This window comes from Zootoca vivipara, chromosome 10 (genome assembly GCF_965207765.1).
Source record: "Zootoca vivipara chromosome 10, rZooViv2.hap1.1, whole genome shotgun sequence".
In the NCBI taxonomy this organism is placed as follows: domain Eukaryota; kingdom Metazoa; phylum Chordata; class Lepidosauria; order Squamata; family Lacertidae; genus Zootoca; species Zootoca vivipara.
The window spans coordinates 6,803,681-6,821,962 of record NC_142593.1 but is presented as its reverse complement, the minus strand read 5'-3'; the positions used below and the strand labels follow the sequence as shown (position 1 = coordinate 6,821,962).

At 43.4% G+C, this 18,282-nt stretch overlaps 1 protein-coding gene across 1 annotated transcript in view; it reads right to left on the bottom strand.

The window, feature by feature from the left end:
* Positions 1 to 18,282, bottom strand: part of NTRK2 (neurotrophic receptor tyrosine kinase 2) — a 186,807-nt gene that overhangs the window by 19,554 nt on the left and 148,971 nt on the right. The window contains exons 17-18 of the mRNA XM_088652691.1: positions 16,917 to 17,089; positions 9,510 to 9,744 (exon numbers count right to left, since the gene is read on the bottom strand). Of these exons, the coding sequence (XP_088508817.1) occupies positions 9,510 to 9,744; positions 16,917 to 17,089 (408 nt within the window). The remainder of the gene's footprint in view (positions 1 to 9,509; positions 9,745 to 16,916; positions 17,090 to 18,282) is intronic.

Below are 18,282 nucleotides of genomic sequence, written 5' to 3'. Positions count from 1 at the left end.
AAGAATGCAGCCAGCTTGTTAAAATGGAGTCGAGAAAATAAACTGTGATCATATTCCTTGACCTTGGCAGGATTGAATTATGTCAACAAAAAAGTGTTCCCCTGAGTTCCAGCGGTCTGTTTTGACCTTAATGTGGGAAACAAGAATAGAGCTATGTCAAGAGGAGACACGACGGCAAGAGTTACAGCAAAAATTTCAGATGGTGATGGCAGAATATGATTTTTTAGAAGATGAAGCTTTTGACATTGAAAAAGATGAATGTGAGAATGACAATGATGGTGACTGATTTGGAAGGAAAAGATGAAGATGAGGACTGTGATGATTCAACACAAAATGAAGCACACCACGAAAAAAAGGATGACTTTACTCTACAAAAAGTTGGATGGAGTGCCCTGCCTTTGAGGGGGGCACGATTGGTATTATTGGAACTCCAGAACGCCCACAGGGAAGAAGGAAAAAATATGCAGAGAAGAGAAGAAATTCAGGGGTCCTGTATGGTGGCCTGGATGGCAAAAGACTGTAAACAGGGGGTGGGGTGAAGGGAAAGTGATGTTGTGATTATAAGGATGGATTAACAGGTTTATAACTGGTCTGCTGATTATGGAATTTGCTGGATTGGGGGGGTGGAGCCGGTAATCGGGGATGTAAGGTTAAATTGAGAATAGTTATAGTTTTAAAAGTGAATGGATTTTGGAAAATGTGAAAATATGGAGGCTTATAGAGGGAGAAAAAATTAGGCACGGGAAGATAAAATGGGAGTTTGATTTTTCAGTGATTTGAATATTAGATGAAAATGTTAACAATTGATTTATAAGTTGTATAAGATACAAAGGTGTATTTTTATAAAGTAAGAAACTGTTGCAGATGATAAAAAAGGGATGAAAACCGGGGAAGGGGGGGGAGGGGAAGCCCATAAAATATGGTTTTACAATTATGAATGTAAGAAAAAATTTTCTGTTTTGTATTGTTTTTTTCTCTTTTTTTGCCCTTTCTTTTTTCTCTTTTTTCCTATTTCTATTTTTCTCTTTTTTTGGTATGACAATAGATGGTTGGATGGATGGCCTCCTGCGTACTGCCCTGGTTTGCTGGAGCTCCCTGGTGGCAGGGGGGGGGGGCTTTGGGGTCAGGGGAGGGGGAGGAGGACAGAAATCCAAGCATAAAATGGACCATCTCTGGCTGTTCACATACATGGGATACTTCTGTGGCAGGGGAGGACCCATGTGGGTGGGTAGGAAGGAGGTGGAAAAGGTGTTTATGTATGTACCGTTTTTTTTGTTTTTTTGTATTTTGTAAAATTAATAAAAAGTATGTTTAAAAAAATATATATATAAGCCGGATCATTCCTTTCCCCTTCTCCTGCAGGCCAAATTTGTCAAGATCTGGGGTTTGCATGCCAACCAAATCTGATGCTTATAATTTGTTATCATTCCGTTTTCTCTTTCACAGAATAAGAAAGGGAAAAAATGCTATATGTCATTCATGTCTTAAGACATAGTGGGCTTGCTTTTAAAAAAGAACTATCATTTTTTTTACATGTTTGTTTCCTGCACTGGACAACAGAAATACTTTCCCAGCCTATCTGTTGTACGATTTCAGAGAGGCTCTAAACAAACAAACAAACAAACAAACAAACAAAGCATTTGTAGCTAACACCATGCAACAGCACAACATGCCAATTATCCAAAGGTTATCTCTCTCCACAGTTGTCCCTGCAGCGTCTCTTAATAGCTGTGCCGACAGAGTGCAGAATATCATTAACAATCTGACAGAGCAGAAGGGGCCGGGCCTATTTGCCATGTAAACAGGCAAGCAGCAGACAATAATTTTGGATGCAAACTAATATATATCTCAGCAAATCAGTGCAGGCGTCATGGAGTGCCGGTTACTAACACATTAATAAAGGCGGTTATGTAGACATTGGTAACCAACACTTGCTTTTCCACTATGCACCGCAGAGCTAAGAGATACACAGATCAGGCAAATGAACAGCTGATACAACAGTCAGTGGCAAATAGGCAGTTTCAGTAGTAAAAAGACACAAGCTTACTATATGCTCCAGTGTCTTTTACAGTTGATCAATGTCTTGCTTTGATCATACTTATACCCAACCTTCTTCCCAAACAACAACGCAAAGAGTAAAAACAATACAAAGATTTTTAAAAAGCAAAATCTTCAAATATCTTCCCAGCTAATTAATTTCAAGGATGCAAGTGTTGTAAATTTTAAGGTTATATATATATATATATATATATATATATATATATATATATATAATCGTTCATAAACATGTACATGAATGTACAGGCACATGTCTGAAGCAGCACAGGAAGACAGGCCTGACTGACACCTTTTTGACTCTCTCTGACCAGAATCACACACACATTTCCATATGACTATCAACTTGGGAGCCATAATCCTGTAAGCCGGAGGCTCTGCCAACTGGACATTTCCCCATCAATGGTGCCAGACTGCTAGCCATCTCATTCACAATGGAAGACTCCTCCGAACAAAAGATAGTGATTAACTTTTAGGACCCAGGTGGCGCTGTGGGCTAAACCACTGAGCCTAGGGCTTGCTGATCAGAAGGTCGGCGGTTCGAATCCCTGTGACGGGGTGAGCTCCCGTTGCTTGGTCCCAGCTCCTGCCAACCTAGCAGTTTGAAAGCACATCAAAGTGCAAGTAGATAAATAGGAACCGCTACAGCGGGAAGGTAAACGGCGTTTCCATGTGCTGCTCTGGTTTGCCAGAAGCGGCTTTGTCATGCTGGCCATATGACCTGGAAGCTATACGCCGGCTCCCTAGGCCAATAATGTGAGATGAGCGCGCAACCCCAGAGTCGGTCACGACTGGACCTAATGGTCAGGGGTCCCTTTACCTTTACCTTTAATTTCTCTTTGTGTTTAGGAATTCACACCTGGGAGGGGTGAGAGGAGGACTAGGAGAGGTGTCAAAGGTGCTCAGATTTCTACCTTGAACCCTCCCTTTTCGTGAGGTATTGATTACGTAGCGGTGATGTAGGAATGATGTATTTTGGGGGTGTTTCTTGGTGATGGGAAAACTGATAAAAGTGGAGGTTCTCTTTTGTTCTGGGTGCCTTCCTTGTTCTCCTGCCTGAGGGGAAGGACCCTGTTGCAACAGCAAAAATAAAGGCTTTGCTTCTCAAAATTCTCTGGTTGGCCTCTGTTATATTCTCCGACCGATGGAGAACCCAATAAGGGCTCTTGTGTACCCCATAAGGGAATAAGAGCAGATTTTTGCTTATTACACAAGAAACTTCAGATACCTGGGTAAGCAGGCCTGCTTTAAAATTCTGCCTAAATAGAGGCAACAACCGATTTATGGACATCCAAATGAGAACCATGCACGCACGCATGACGCTGAATCTGGAAGTGACCCTAAAATGTCACTAAAAGGCATGAACGGGGATGGAGATGAACCACTGCTGGAAAGTCAGCACCAGTTAGGCAGCCTGCTGTGGCCACCCCTGCTGTTTATATGGCCTTTGGTGGTTGATATTGCAGGAGGTGATGTTTTCACTCCCACACTGTTTAGGGCCTTGCACTTGGAATTGGGCCTGGTAGTTCACTGGCAGCCAGGATCGTGTATTCAGGACCAGTGACACATGGTCCAATTGGTCTGCCATACTAGCTGCAGCTTCCAGGCCGTCATCAAGGGCAGCCCCACATAGAGCATATGTGTGGAACCCCAAAGCAAGGTCACTAGAGCATGGCCTACTGCAGTCAGGCTATACCGGCTCAGAAACAGCTATGGCTGTCCAACAAAACAAATCAACTCCTAGCTGCTGAGGCCACTTGGGATTCCAGTGACAGATCTGAATCAAGGCACACTCCCAGGCCATGAGTGTGTGTCTTCACGGGGAGTGCAACTCACCCCGCAGATCACTCACCTAATTCCAGGACTTGAGAACCACCCACCCACAGCACTTGGGATTTTATCAGGATTCAGCTTCAGTTTACTGGCCCCCATCCAGCCCATCACTGCTTCTAGGCACTGATCCAAATGTTTCGCAGCCTCTTCTGGTATAAATGGAACGGAGAGATAAAGCTGCATATTGTCGGCATGCTGAAGACACCATGCTCCAAATGCCTGAATGACATCTCCCAATGGTTTCGTATAGATGTTGAAAAGCATAAGAGACAGAATAGACTCCTGGGGGAACCCATGGCCTAAATGTCCTGCAGGCAAGAACAGAACCATTGTAATACCAATGGCTCCAACTCCAAACCCCCCCCCCTGAGTCGTTCCAGAAACCTTGATCAACGGTGTCAAAAGCAACTGAGAGATTAAGGAGAACCAACAGGACCACACTCTGTCCCTCTCTCACAGCTTGGTCAATGTGACACAAGACTGCCTTGGTGCTAAAACTAGACCTAAAACCAGAGGTCTGGATAATTTGCTTCCTCCAGACACACCTGTCACTGGTTGGCCACCACCCTCTGAATCATCTTGCCCACAAAGGGAACACTAGAGACTGGGTGAAAGTTTCCTAAAACCTCTTGGTCCTAGGAGGACCTCTTCAGGAGAGGTTGCACTATGACTTCTTTCAAGGAGGTGGACATAACTCCCTCATGTAGTGTGGCATTTACCACTCCTAGTCAATCCCCTCCTTGATTTCATCAATCATAATGGATAGGAACCAACAGGACATGTTGTTAGCCTCAGTACCCCAAGTTTCCTACCCATGTCCAGGATAGGATCATTATCACTATTTGTCTTTATCAAGACAATCATTTCCTCCCATGTTGGTTCAGGGAAATGTTAGGATGTCACTGTCCCACTTCTGCTTTAGAAGAGAACTAGGGCCTTAGAGTGGAGCAACTTTGGACACACTACAATAAAGGAGGGCTAACTAAGAGGTCCTGGGAGCTTTGGGCAATCTAGCAACTGAAAGAAGGCTTACCACACCCCAGAAGAATGGCTAAGAGCAGGCACCACCAAACTGCAGCCCTCCAGATGTTTTGGCCTACAACTCCCATGATCCCTAGCTAAGAGGACCAGTGGTCAGGGATGATGGGAATTGTAGTCCAAAACATCTGGATGGCCGCAGTATGGAGATGCCTGGCATAGAGACTTGCCTGAGTTGGACCTCTGTCTGCTACCATTCTTTCAAAGTTTACCTAGCAGCCAGGCTAGGCTGGTGCAGAAGCCACCTCTCAGCAATTAGGCAGATGAAGGCCAAGACCCTTCTTTTTTAGGCCAAATTAACTTGAATTGTGACAACTAAAGTAGCAGTATTTTACCCATCTCGTTCTGTGTTGCTTCTCTCTTTTCTCCCCTACTTCCACTGTGGGCACTATCGACTATAAACAACCTAACATTCTGATTTTAAGGCTTTTTGACGTCAAGGAACCCTTCCTATATTGCTTTGACCACTGAGGATGTTTAAATAAAATAAAAAATATATATGGCCTTTTAAACTGTGTGTATATGGGGGTATTGTCTTTGTTTGTCACTACTGTATGTTACGTATTTTTGTGTTTTTGTATTGTAAACTACCTTGTGATCCTCAAATGAAAGGCGGTATATAAATTTAAGAAATGTTTAAAGTGGAGTTATGAACTCCATTATATGTTCATAATGGAGCCCCTTCTGAGTTGCAAGGGATTCTGGGGCATGTCCTAGGGCTCTCTAATGAGCATCACCATGTGAGTTTGAAAACGTACCTTAGAATGTGTCCTAAAACAGTCTTGTGCATTCAATTGTCCACTGCTGGGGAAGACAAGAAGTGACTGGCAAGCTGGCTTTGGGGGAAGCTAGTCTGCCGCTACTGATTTATTTATTTCCATTGAGGAGTTCCAGGATTTTCCAGAAGAGAGTTTGAAAACCCTGTTATGGAAGGGTATTTTTCCATGATAGAAAGCAAGAGCTCTGTGCAGGCCCGTCTTACCCATAGAGGCTAGTGGCGCAGGGCACCAGGGTGCCAAGTTCTGGAGGGCACCAGGTGAGAGTCCGGGGAACACCGAACGAGCGAGCTGAATGAGCGAGGGTGTGTGCGCCGTTCCTGCCGAGCGTCGGCTCGGTTTTTCCCCTTTTAGCCTGCAGGCACCAAATTCTGTGGGGCGCCAGAAGGCTAAAAGGGGAAAAACTAAGCCGATACTCAGCGAGAGCGGTGCACATGCCCTCGCTCGCTTGGCACAGGCCCGCTCGCTTGGTGTGCTGCCTGCCATGGCCACCGCAGCACGAAGCAGGCAGCTGAGCCAGGAGGTGCAGCGTCCAGCCTCCGCCTCTTCCCCGCCGGAGGAGCTGCGGCCCTCCAGCCACTGCCTGCCTCCTCCAGCCCTAAAAAAAAGGTTGACAACTCTGGGAAAGGGGGGGCGGGCGCTGGAGGGATCATTGCACCACAGCACCGGATATGCTTAAGAAGGCCCTGGCTCTGTGATCTCTCTTCCTCTAAGGTGACATCCACACCATACATTTAAAGCACTCCTTTGCCATTTTAACAGTCATAGCTTCTCCCAAAGAATCTTGGGAACTGTAGTTTGTTAAAAGTATAGGTACAATTCCCAGCATCCTTAACAAACTACCTTCCCCAGGATTCTCTGTTAAAGTAGAATAAGAGGGGTTTGTTTTTTTAATAAAAAAAAAGTATGGTGCAGATGTACCCTAACTTACCAGATAGACTTATTTTGAAGCTATTGCCCTTGAAGTCCGAAAAGTGCTGAAACTTTGTGGATGCAAATTGGCCAGTGGCAGCCCTTTCCTGTCCTAAAGTCTTAAAACTGCATGTGAAAGTCATGTTCGCTTGTGTGATGTGATGTCATTTTCGCAGTGAAACAATGTACTAGCTCGGAAGGCTAAAGCTTGGGAAGACAACATGTGACAGAAATCTAGTTCAGATGTTTACTAATTGCAAAGTATGGATCACTGGAGGAAGCAACAGACAATGCAAACCAAAATAAGAGTGTTCTTCTTCGGCTCTTAATTAAAACAGTTGTATGAAAATAAATACTGTCCTTGTGTGGTGCTGCAGCTTCCTCTGCCTTGCCACTAAGCCATATGTAACAATTCACTTTTGAAGCAGGATGTCTGCAGACAATCGAACTGCTCAAAATAGGTTCTGTCCTCTCACAGAATCAGGCCACTAAGCGAAGAATGAGCTGGCAGAGGTGGCTAAACCCTGACCACGTGAGCATGACTCTTTATTTACACGTGATCAAAACCAAATGCTGTCAGCCCATGACTTGTTGCTTTACAATAACCACAGCCACTTGCCTCATTAAAAGAAGTTAGCAACAAAGACAGCAATAAATAATCAGTTTAGCACTGAAGCTTTTATCTTTGGTGAAGTCCTTTGTATGCTGATAAACAAATTGATCCATAAGCAATGACTGAATGTTTGTTGCTCTGCAGGGAGTTCACAAATCAAACACAAATGCATGGGAACATGTTTATGTCACCACCGGAAGGTAGGCATTGTGAGATGGCAGCAACATGCAACCCATTAATAGATCAGTTGTGATGCATGGTTTTTAAACTTCTTTGCAGTAAGATCTGGTCTCTCTCAGGCTTAAGAACAGATATGGTGGTTGTGTTATCATTGAAATGACGTGGCAGATCAAACTGGCCAGTCAGCGTTCATTGAGAAATGCTTTTCCCTGATTCATGTCAAGCGAGCTCTCAGGTCTCAGAAGAAACTTGTAAGCTACTCGTGAGCAGGAATAAAAGAAAAGATTAGCCAAACAGCTATTTCATTTCTAATATTTATCAACTCACAGCTAGCATGTTGGATCAGAATCAGAGTTCAGTAGGGCAGTATCTTCACTGAGGAAATAATGTGCCAAAAGCTGTTTCTCAAAAGTTTTCTTTTGAAAAAGAGAAACCTGGCTTTACCTTTACCTGCCTCATTCACAGGGAGTTTTAGAATTTCTTTATAATTTCATTGAGTGTGCTGTTTCCTGATCTTAAAAAGTCTCATGGCAGGAATGTCTCCCCCTGGGCTTTAATTGAAAGGTAGGGCACCAGGGAGGCTGACCACTGAGAGCCTGAGAGCCAGTGTGGTGTAGTGGTTAAGAGCAGTAGACTCGTAATCTAGGGAACCAGGTTCGCATCTCCGCTCTTCCACATGCAGCTGCTGGGTGACCTTGGGCTAGTCACACTTCTCTGAAGTCTCTCAGCCCCACCCACCTCACAGGGTGTTTATTGTGGGGGAGGAGGGGAAAGGAGATTGTTAGCCGCTTTGAGACTCCTTCGGGTAGTGATAAAGCGGGATATCAAATCCAAACTCTTCTTCTTCACTGGTTTTGTTTTTTAAAAGAGGTGCTCCCTTTTACCTTAAAAAAAATCCACACTGATTTCTTTATAAGTAAAAAGATTACTCTTTTCACAAATGAACATCTGGCAGGAGCAGGGGAGGCAGCCTCCCTGGGTGACCCTGCTTAGAAAGAGTCCAGCAATGACATCATTGGGTTTTCAGGGCAGGCGCTTGGGAAGACTAAAGAAGGCAGATCACTGGAGAGATGACTTGTAGAATGAAAGAAAAGACACTCACAAGAACCTTGGATCATCTCAAAAGTAAGTGCAACAAAAATCTTGCACCTCACCCATGAGAATCTTACTTAATTTTTCTTTCCCCTTTGAAAATTTTGGAATGCAATTTCATTTCTCATTAATGGCTGCAGAATATTCATGGAAAAAATGCAGAAGGCATTTTCCAGTAGAATGCTAGTCTGAGACTTTGGCCAGCCAGGAAATTCATAACGCAAGACAAGCTGGCAATATGTGGAGCTGACTATTTTTCTTCCCAACATCTGGTGGTCAGCATGTTATATTCTCTGTGACTATAGAACTGCATTTTTGGATATCATACATAGCTAGAAATCACCACTGAAAATTGTCTCGGTTTATTTAAAAAGCCAAAGGATGAATGTAACATTGCACTATTATGGAACAAAGGAACCAATTCCCCTCTCCCCCCTTGGTGTGCTGATCTGGGATTCTCCTGACCCCCCCCCCCCTTGAGCAAGTTTTGTGGGGCCTGGGCAAAAGGAGTGGGGAAAGCCCTGTTGTGCTCCTGCTGGTGCAACTGGCCCGAAGTATGCAAGTGGCAGCCATAAAGTGTATATTATACAAGATGTATAATATTTCAGTTTTGCAGAGTGAAAGATCAGCCTAACAGTTAATGAATTGCCCTCTGGCCCTCAATTGAATTATGACCGGGTAGGGATTTTAATCCAGGTCTCCCAGATAAAAGTCAAATACTATACCCACTGGAACACTCAGCAGGATATATTTCCTAGAGGGTCCATCCTTGACACTTAAAACTCAACTCTACTAACATTTTCTGCTTTGTAGATTTAATAATGTTTTCTGTACCACTCTTTGCACAAGCCACATGGCAGTTTAGAACAAAATTAAGTAAGATAAAAATAATCAGTAAGGTCCATAAAATGACACAACCTCTAAAAAATAATAGCACAACTACTGGCTTCAATAGCTGCAACAAGGTGGCAGACTGAAGCCAAAGTTATTAAAAACAACAAATCACTTACCCTGTAGTAATCTGTGCTATACACATCTCTTGACATTCCAAAGTCTCCTATCTTCACCAGTAAGTTTTCACCAACCAGGCAATTCCGAGTGGCGAGGTCACGATGCACAAAATGCTGTGATGCCAAGTAAACCATGCCAGCTGCAATCTGCTGGGCAATATGTAACATCTGTGACTGGGTTAGCTCAGTTAGATGACTCCCTTCAGCCATCAGAGCTGCATCAGGTCCATGTGCCCTGTATGGAACACAGGAGAGTGTAAGCAGATCCATTGATTCATTTCTTTTAAGTTTAAAACATGCCCACACAAGGAAAGATCCATATGGGAGATGAAGATCCACAAGCCCCAATCTCTTTAAGGACCATCTGCTTTGAAGAGCAGGCAAAGTGCTTATTGAGTTTATATCTCCTATAACAACAGTCCTTCTCCAGGCTAAGAATCTCAATTGTATGATGCTTGAAAACATCAAGGCCTGGATTTACAGACCTCAGGCTCATCCACACTTAGCTTTGCTCTGCATGTCTAGGCACAGGTCCTGACTTTCCCTGCAAAAGCCCACTCTTTACTGCTGAACTGGAGCAAATAGCAATCTGTGGAAAGCCTGAATTGCTGTTTGCTCCAATCCAGCAGTAAAGAGCAGGTTTTCTTGGGGAAAGAGGCAGGGCAAAAAACAAAGCACTTGGACATGGCTGGGAAAGCGCGAGCACATGCCTAGAAAGTGAGGGGCAAAGGGTGAGTGTGGATGAGCCCTTGTCTCTACAAATGAAAGGGACTTGCTGGTCTCTGCTATTCTTAGTTGGCCAAGACTTAGCAGAACACATAGAAAGCCTACATATTCTGCCTTGGGCTCCATGGAGGAAAGCTGAATATAATATGAAACTATTGTAATCAATGCTCAGTATTACCCTCCAAAGCTCTATAGTGGGAGATGCCATTTAAGCTCTGCAAATGGACTCTTAATAACCAAAGTAAAATAAAGAAGGGTATTGCTCAAGTTATTAGCAGACAACACATTAATATATGTGAACTGTCTTGTTTTGCTCATTGCACATCCCTTTGGACAAGCTCTTACAATGCCTGCCACCTCTGCCAGCTATAGGACAGTGGGCATAGATTACAACATACATTCCAGTACAAAGAAAGCAAATTGTTGGGAGTGCATTCTTTCATTAGTCCCAGAGAGAGACTTTGAAACACAAGCATCCTTTCAGGTAAAATAGTCTGCTGCTCATAATCAGGGCATAATCCTCACTACAAACTGTGGAACTATGGTATCTCTGTGAGAACATCAGTAGCAGAATGGTTTTACACCAGTGACAACGCAAATGGCGCTAGGCGAGTGTTCCTGCTGGCTCTGAGCTATCGTCTTTCTGAATAGTTATTGCACTAGTGACCGGGGGGGGGGATGGGCTGGATAACTTTGCTCCTCTTCTGTCCCACTGATTCATAAGACCCAAGACAAAAGTTACAAAGAAAGATTGGGATGGAGTGCACTCATCCTAGTCCCTTCTCACTTCGGACTTGTGCAATCTGACATGAAGGCAAATGACAGCCTTCAGCCCTTAGAACACAGAATACATATCTGAAGATACATATCTAGGGGGAGAGTTTAACAATCTGTCATAAATGATTGTCTTGTCTTGCTCCCTATATAAAGACCTGAGGGATGAGACCATCACGTCGATCCTATCTGCCATCCCGGGCCGCTCATGTGAAGCCCAATTGTTTTCACTCCTAGCCGACCAGAACAGCTCGATAACAGAGAAGGTTGCCAGATTTATTGAGAGAGCAATGAGACTGAGAGCCGCTATTTGAATGATAGCAGTGTAGGCACCCGGATTCCCCGTCTAGGATTTTATCAGTATTATTATTATCACTTTATGTATGTTAAATTTTAAGGAATGAGATTATTAACATATTTTTATTTATTACCCCCCGCTTATTTGGTTATTATTATCTTTCTCCTTGTCCTGACCATCCCCCCTGAGGCCATATTCACAATCTTTCAATTTGGCTGGGCCCTACACTTAACTGGCCCGGAACAATCTACCAGAGAGAAGGTCGCCGCCCATGGGACAGAGGGACATCGATGAATGATAACCCAGCTTTTACCTTGGGTTTTAATAGGTTTAATAGGTTTTATTGGTAACCATATATGTAATGTATTTTTGTTAGTGTTTGTCCTTTTGATGCTATGGCCTGTCGGCTACGCAAATAAAGTTTGATTTGATTTGATTTAAAACAGAGAGCAAAAAAAATACAGATGCAGTGACTGGAATGAGGTCTCCCAATTACACAAATTCGCATACATTCATTTCTGTTTTTTGTGCCTGTAGAACGACATGGATTTTTAAACCAACACATGAATAAACAAATAAGGAACTGGAGTAGAAGAGGGTGAAAAAGAGAGGGAAACAAAAAGAAAGAAAGTCACAGCATATTGCTGGTGATAATGGCAAAAGGAGAAACCCACAGGGTGGGACACGATGACTTGTACTGTCAAAATCTCGCCTCCTAACACTGGAGGCTTTACTGTATCATTTTGCTTGCTGAGCTGTGGAGCAGATTGCTTTATTCATGTTCAAAAGCTTTCTTCCACAATCATGGGAGACATTTCAAAAATAAAATAAAAGCTGAGTTTGAAAACGAGCAAGGAGATTTTGAGGGAAGCAACAGCAAAATCCTTGTTGCAGGTGGTGGAAGCCCAAGGTTGGCTTGACATGGGCTTGAGGAGACCAGCGCATGCTTTCGAGTGGCCCTCACATGCCCACATGAGGATATGAAGGGTGTGTGGCTGGGCGCTCAGACCCTAAAGAGATGCACAGCTGCACCATTGTTTCACAGACTGGAATGTCGCAAATTAACTATAGCAGCATTTCATGTGAGAAAACTCACACAGGCCTTATGATTACACCGCAGATCTGATATAGGTCCCTTTTTAATTCCTAATTCCCATATTAAGTGCATAGTTGTGTATAAATGGTGGCTGAAATGTAGGGCTGTCACCCATCCCTAGAAAAACGTGATTGTCCTTTTTTTTCAAGTGTCCCCTGTCCTATTTGGACTTTAAACAGGACACCTTTTTTCATGTACGGTATTCAACTCTTCCTCAAAGCTGTGTGGGCAGCCTTTAACATTGGCAGAAAAACAAACTGTGAAGCAGTCATGGTACATATCATACATAGTTAAGTCCTTGTTAATAATATTTGACTATCATCCATCAGAATTATTTCCATCTAAATTTGATTTGTAAAAAATAAAAAAATAGAAATGACTGGCTCTTCTTTTTCATTTTTGTCCAATTTATATCTATAACAGACACACAGCTGTGTGTGACTGCCACATATCATTTTGTTGTTTGCTTAGGCTTCCTCAGCCTAAATGCTACACACAGGAAGGCTTCCTGACCTTCAGATCCTGGCCTGCAATTTGGCCCTGTACAGTACTGCAGGAAGCCAGCACTGTGAAGGACTTAGAGAGTTTACTTTTTCTTGGTGGCCACGGGGGGCGCTGCAGGGTAAGAAATAAATGTTCCTTTGCATCAAGATCAGCCAGCAGCCTTTTATTAAGCCGCGTCAAATGGCAGAAGAGTGCCAGACTTAAGCACAAGTTCAAGAGCAATTCCGCATTCTAAACTTGAGAAATAACTAACAATTGAAGGCAGAGAGGAAGAGGGCAAAAGAAAGACCGTGTGTTGCCCAAATCAAGAGACTCAAGAGACGGAACACCACATGGCACCAGAAAATCTAAATGAATGAGTGCTTCAGATGCTATTAAACGGGTGCCATTATTATGAATTTTTAATGTTTGCATTCAATTGTGGGAAGCTGCCTTGCGCTGCTCACCCAGCCCACATCATCGGGCACTATCGGTCTATTGATAGCATGGCCCTCTCTCCCCTCCCTCTCCAACTGCAGTGCACCTTTGTTTGGGAGTAAAGCCTACAGTGGGATTTACTTCCAAGTAAACATGTGTCAAGCCAGGCTGCCAGTAAGGTATTCTCCCTGTGGAAATGGCACATGCCTTTTTGGGATGAAATGGCTGCGCTGTTAAACACAGGCTGCCTGTATCCCAGTGACTGCAATTTAGGCAGCCTTTCTCTCTCCAAAGCAAAGCAGTATGGGCATGCTAATGGTATCTCACATCAAGAACTCTGTTGGCTAAATCATGCCTTTAATCATGCACATTCAAAGCACCTTCTTTCCCTCTAAGCCAGGCATCCCAAAACTTGGGATGTTTTGGGACTACAACTCCCATGATCCCTAGCTAACAGGACCAGTGGTCAGGGATGATGGGAATTGTAGTCCCAAAACACCTGAAGGGCTGAGTTTGGGGATGCCTGCTCTAAGCAATCTGGGCACTGCAGTTTGTTGAGCGCTGCTGGGAATGGTAGCTCTGTGAGTGGTAAACTACAGGGCCCCGAATGCTTTGAGGGAAACAAGGTGCTTCAAATATGCCTTAAAGGTATAAGCATCCATTAGATGCCAGTTGTGTATACAACGGACTTACGAAGGGGAAGAAACAGGATCACAGCAGCAAGTTCTGCTACTCAACCTATGTACATTCACTAAACCAGGGATGGCCAACTCCCAAGAGACTGTGATCTACTCACAGAGTTAAAAACTGGGAGTGATCTACCTAAAAGGAAGTGAATAAGAAAGGGGGCTGTAGCTTTGATAGACACAGTGATGTTTATAAAAAGCAGTGGTGTTCCAGTCTGCCCCTCCTCCTGCATCTGTATACTGTAAATCAGGGGTAGCCACCTCCCAAGAGACTCTGATCTACTCACAGAGTTTAAAACTGGGAGTGATCTACCCCCTTTTGGGGGGTTCAGGTCAAAGCTGTTGAGTTTTTTTAAGGAAGGGAAGCCCTGTTTTTGGGGGTTTAGGTCAAACTTGTTGAGCTTCTTTTAGGAGGGAGGAAGGCCCATTTTTGTTTAGGGCTTCAGATCATAGTTGTTCAGCTTTTTTTTTAGGGAGGAGGAAAATTTTGGGTGAGCTTTTTTAGGGTGCCAGTGACCTAGCAGTGATCTACCACAGACATCCAGTGATCTACTGGTAGATCACGATCTACCTGTTGGACGTGCCTGAAACCATGCAGTCCCTTCATGTGGTACAAACAGTACACACATAGACTTAGATGTCATCTGGGACTCTGATTTCTGTTGACATAATTGCAGGTCACATTAACACAAGGCCTTCTCTAGCTTTCCGGGGACCCTTGGATGCAAGATATCAACAAGGCCTTATATCTTCTCTTTCCTCCTTAAACATTGCTTCTCCCTCTATCCTACTACCGGTAATAAAGTGTCACGCTAGGAGGATGGGTTAGATCCACTTTAAGAAATGTTACTTGTGTGCAGAAACATGCACTAGAGTTTCAGCCTCCTAAATTTTCCAAAGGTGGTTGACTGCAACTTGACACTATTGCATTTATATATGTAAGTACAAGAACAAAAAGCAGACAACCACCTGCACAGATAATGAAGGTTGACAGGGAAGCTGAAATTAAATGGACAAAACTAAGGGCTCGTCCACATTGCCACTTGCCCCACAACTTGCCCTCAGGAAAATTTGCTGTTTATCGCTGAATCATCATCATCATTCTTTATTCGACCGTCAGTCAGAAAAGATACAATTCTCAGTACAAAGTTAAAACATCTAAGACATCTAAAAATTAAAATAAAACATGGGCAGCCCTAATAAAGGCTATACAGATAAACCCGATTATCGCAGAATCAGAGCAAATGTCAATCATGTTTTCTCTGGATTGACATTTGCCCTGTTTTAGTGCTAAAGAGAGTGTTTTCTGCGGAAAAGTTGTGGGACAAAGGCAAAACTGCTTGGACCCACGCTTTCTAGGGACAAGTCAAGCGGAAGTGGGGGCAATCCCTAATTTAGGCTGCAATTTTAACTCCACTTACCCAGGAAATAAGCCTGATGAAATTCAATAGGGCTTACTTCTGAGCAGGCATGGGTAGGACTGCACCATTAGAATATTAGCTAGTGAAAATGATTTCTCTGTTCAAAATGGTATCTTGAGGAATGTTTACTGTTGATGTATGGTCTTTAGGTAATACGACTGCCAAAATACCCTTCCTAACAGAAGACCTCATTCCAAAATAAAGTTTGGCATCCAAAAGGCATCTCCAGGAGACCAATAATTGTGCCAGATCATGTGGTCCATGCAATACACTCTTAGATGATCCTATAAGCTCAGGCTGGATAGTTTTGGAACACAGGATTGGAGGACAGAGCCAGATTTTGAGAATGTGCCCCATTTTTAAATGTTTTCATATGGCTCATTTCCTATGATCTCTCACAGCACTTGACATCAACTTTCCTAAAGTCGACTGGATAGTTTCAGCACCAGTTTTTTTTACATACTTCTTCTCTTTCCCATGGTTTGCAGAATTTTCATGAGTCATATGTTCCCCATTTCTGGGTCTAAATCCTACCTTTTGTGCACTGGAAGCTTCTCCCAGCCTTAGCCTGAGATGTGTGCCATTTTATAATGTATATGTGTGAGTAATCCCCATGGTGTTAAATGGGAATTACTCCCTGGTAAGAATGTATAGTATTGGAAGCTAAGGGTTGTATGTGACTAAGTCTTACTCAGCATAGACCCACTGAAATAGTAACTTAAGCCATGACTTTTGGTGGCACTAACCAAAACCCATCAAAATGCAAGCTATGAAATATCTGGGCTATATTCTCATTATTGGCCAACACTGTTGGACACCTGATAGACTCTAATCCACAAAAAACTTGTGTTGGAATGCATGTATTAGTCCTTAAGGTGCTAAAATGCTGCTGCTGTTGTTGTGGTGGTGGTGGTTTTTTTTTGTTTTTTGCTGCAACAGACTGCAGCTAGACTGGTGACTGGGAGCGGCTGCCGAGACCACATAACACTGGTCTTGAAAGATCTACATTGGCTCCCAGTACGTTTCCAAGCACAATTCAAAGTGTTGGTGCTGACTGTTAAAGCCCTAAATTCCCTCGGTCCAGTATACCTGAAGGAGCGTCTCCACCTCCATCATTCTGCCCGGACACTGAGGTCCAGCACCGAGGGCCTTCTGGCGGTTCCCTTGTTGCGAGAAGCTAAGTTGCAGGGAACTAGGCAGAGGGCCTTCTCGGTGGTGGTGCCTGCCCTGTGGAACGCCCTCCCAACAGATTTCAAAAAGGAAAACAACTACCAGACTTTTAGAAGACATCTGAAGGCAGCCCTGTTCAGGGAGGCTTTTAATGTTTAATAGATTATTGTGTTTTATTCTTCTGTTTACCCGGAGAGATGAGCGGGGTATAAATACTAAATTATTATTATTATTATTATTATTACCCAACGTTACCTCTCTAAAAGCTATTTCCACTATTGTACATAATTAGCAGACGTTTCTTTATGAATTTACCTGAGGAACTTGTTAAGATCTCCATGCTTCATGTATTCAAAGACCATGATGAGAGGATCTCCTTCCACACATACCCCGTAAAACTTCACAATGTGTTCATGCTGTAAGTTAGTTAAAAGTTCTGCCTCCCGGTGGAAGTCTTTGCGGGCATTATCGCTAGCATCTTTTAGCGCCTATGAGGAAAGAGTCAAAGAAAATTAAGAAAAATACACAGCACACACTTTCAGAAACTTGGCAACTACTTTCTTTTGTTTTGGGAGGAATCACACAACAAGGTTATTGTGTGTTGCACTATTTCCTTCTGCAATTTCTTATGCCATAGGTAACCCGGGAGCCTAAGTCGGCAGGTACTTGCATGGTGGCAAGATGTCTTTCAAGTTGTCTTCTTCGGCCATATATATTTTTACTTACTGTTACATTCAACAACATGGTGACCTTTCCTCCTCAGAAACATTGCACCCAAGTATCGAGCCTCTTGGCGCAGTCTGTGTTGCCAAATGGAACTATTTTGCGAGGAACAGCTATGTCAAAGCTATGTACCAGATATAGCTGTATTCATGCTGTAAAAAATCCCCGGTGGTCTGAAAATCTCTCACAGAACTGAAAATGAAATTACCAACTTGGGAGGAAAAATTGAAGGGTGTACGCTTGTGTGTGTGTGTGTGTGTGTAAGCGAGAAAGAGGGAACATGCTATAAACCCACAAATCCTGACACATTTGGGTTGCATTCAAACATGGGGTTTATTGCATGGGTTTTACAGGTACTAGCATTTCTGCCCCAATTTTCAATGTTTCTTAACTGTGGCTTTTTGCTTGATATACCACCACGTCATGTTAGATTTCGTTCACACTAGTGGGTGTGGTGTGACACAGCAGCAAATGTCATTGGATATGTCACTACTCCCCCTCCCTTTCCAGGCTTGGGGGCTTCCATCCCCCTATGATTACTGCACGGTATGCCAAGGTGCCATGCAGAATCTGATTATGTGAATAAAACCCTTCCGATGTGATGGGTTTCCAGGGTGGCAAAAGGATATTTTTTTTCCTGGAAACAGCATAGAAATGAGCACTAAAACTCTGACTAGATCCGGCTAGATTTCCAGATGGGGATTTTACTTTGTGTGAAAGATCACATGAAAGGCATCAAACTTCAGGTGAGGAAACACCAGGGAGAATGAATGAAGTGCTGTCTGAATGCAGCCTTAGTTGGGGAAGATGGCATAGTGAACTCATGTTTTTTCATCTCTGCGGAGTAGCAGCTGTTTTCTGTGATGGAGCTGTTGCTGTGGTAACTGTACACTGTCCGTCCAAACACTGTCTCTTGTTAATGCTTGAGAATTACTGCTGCTAGAACATCTTTTTGTCC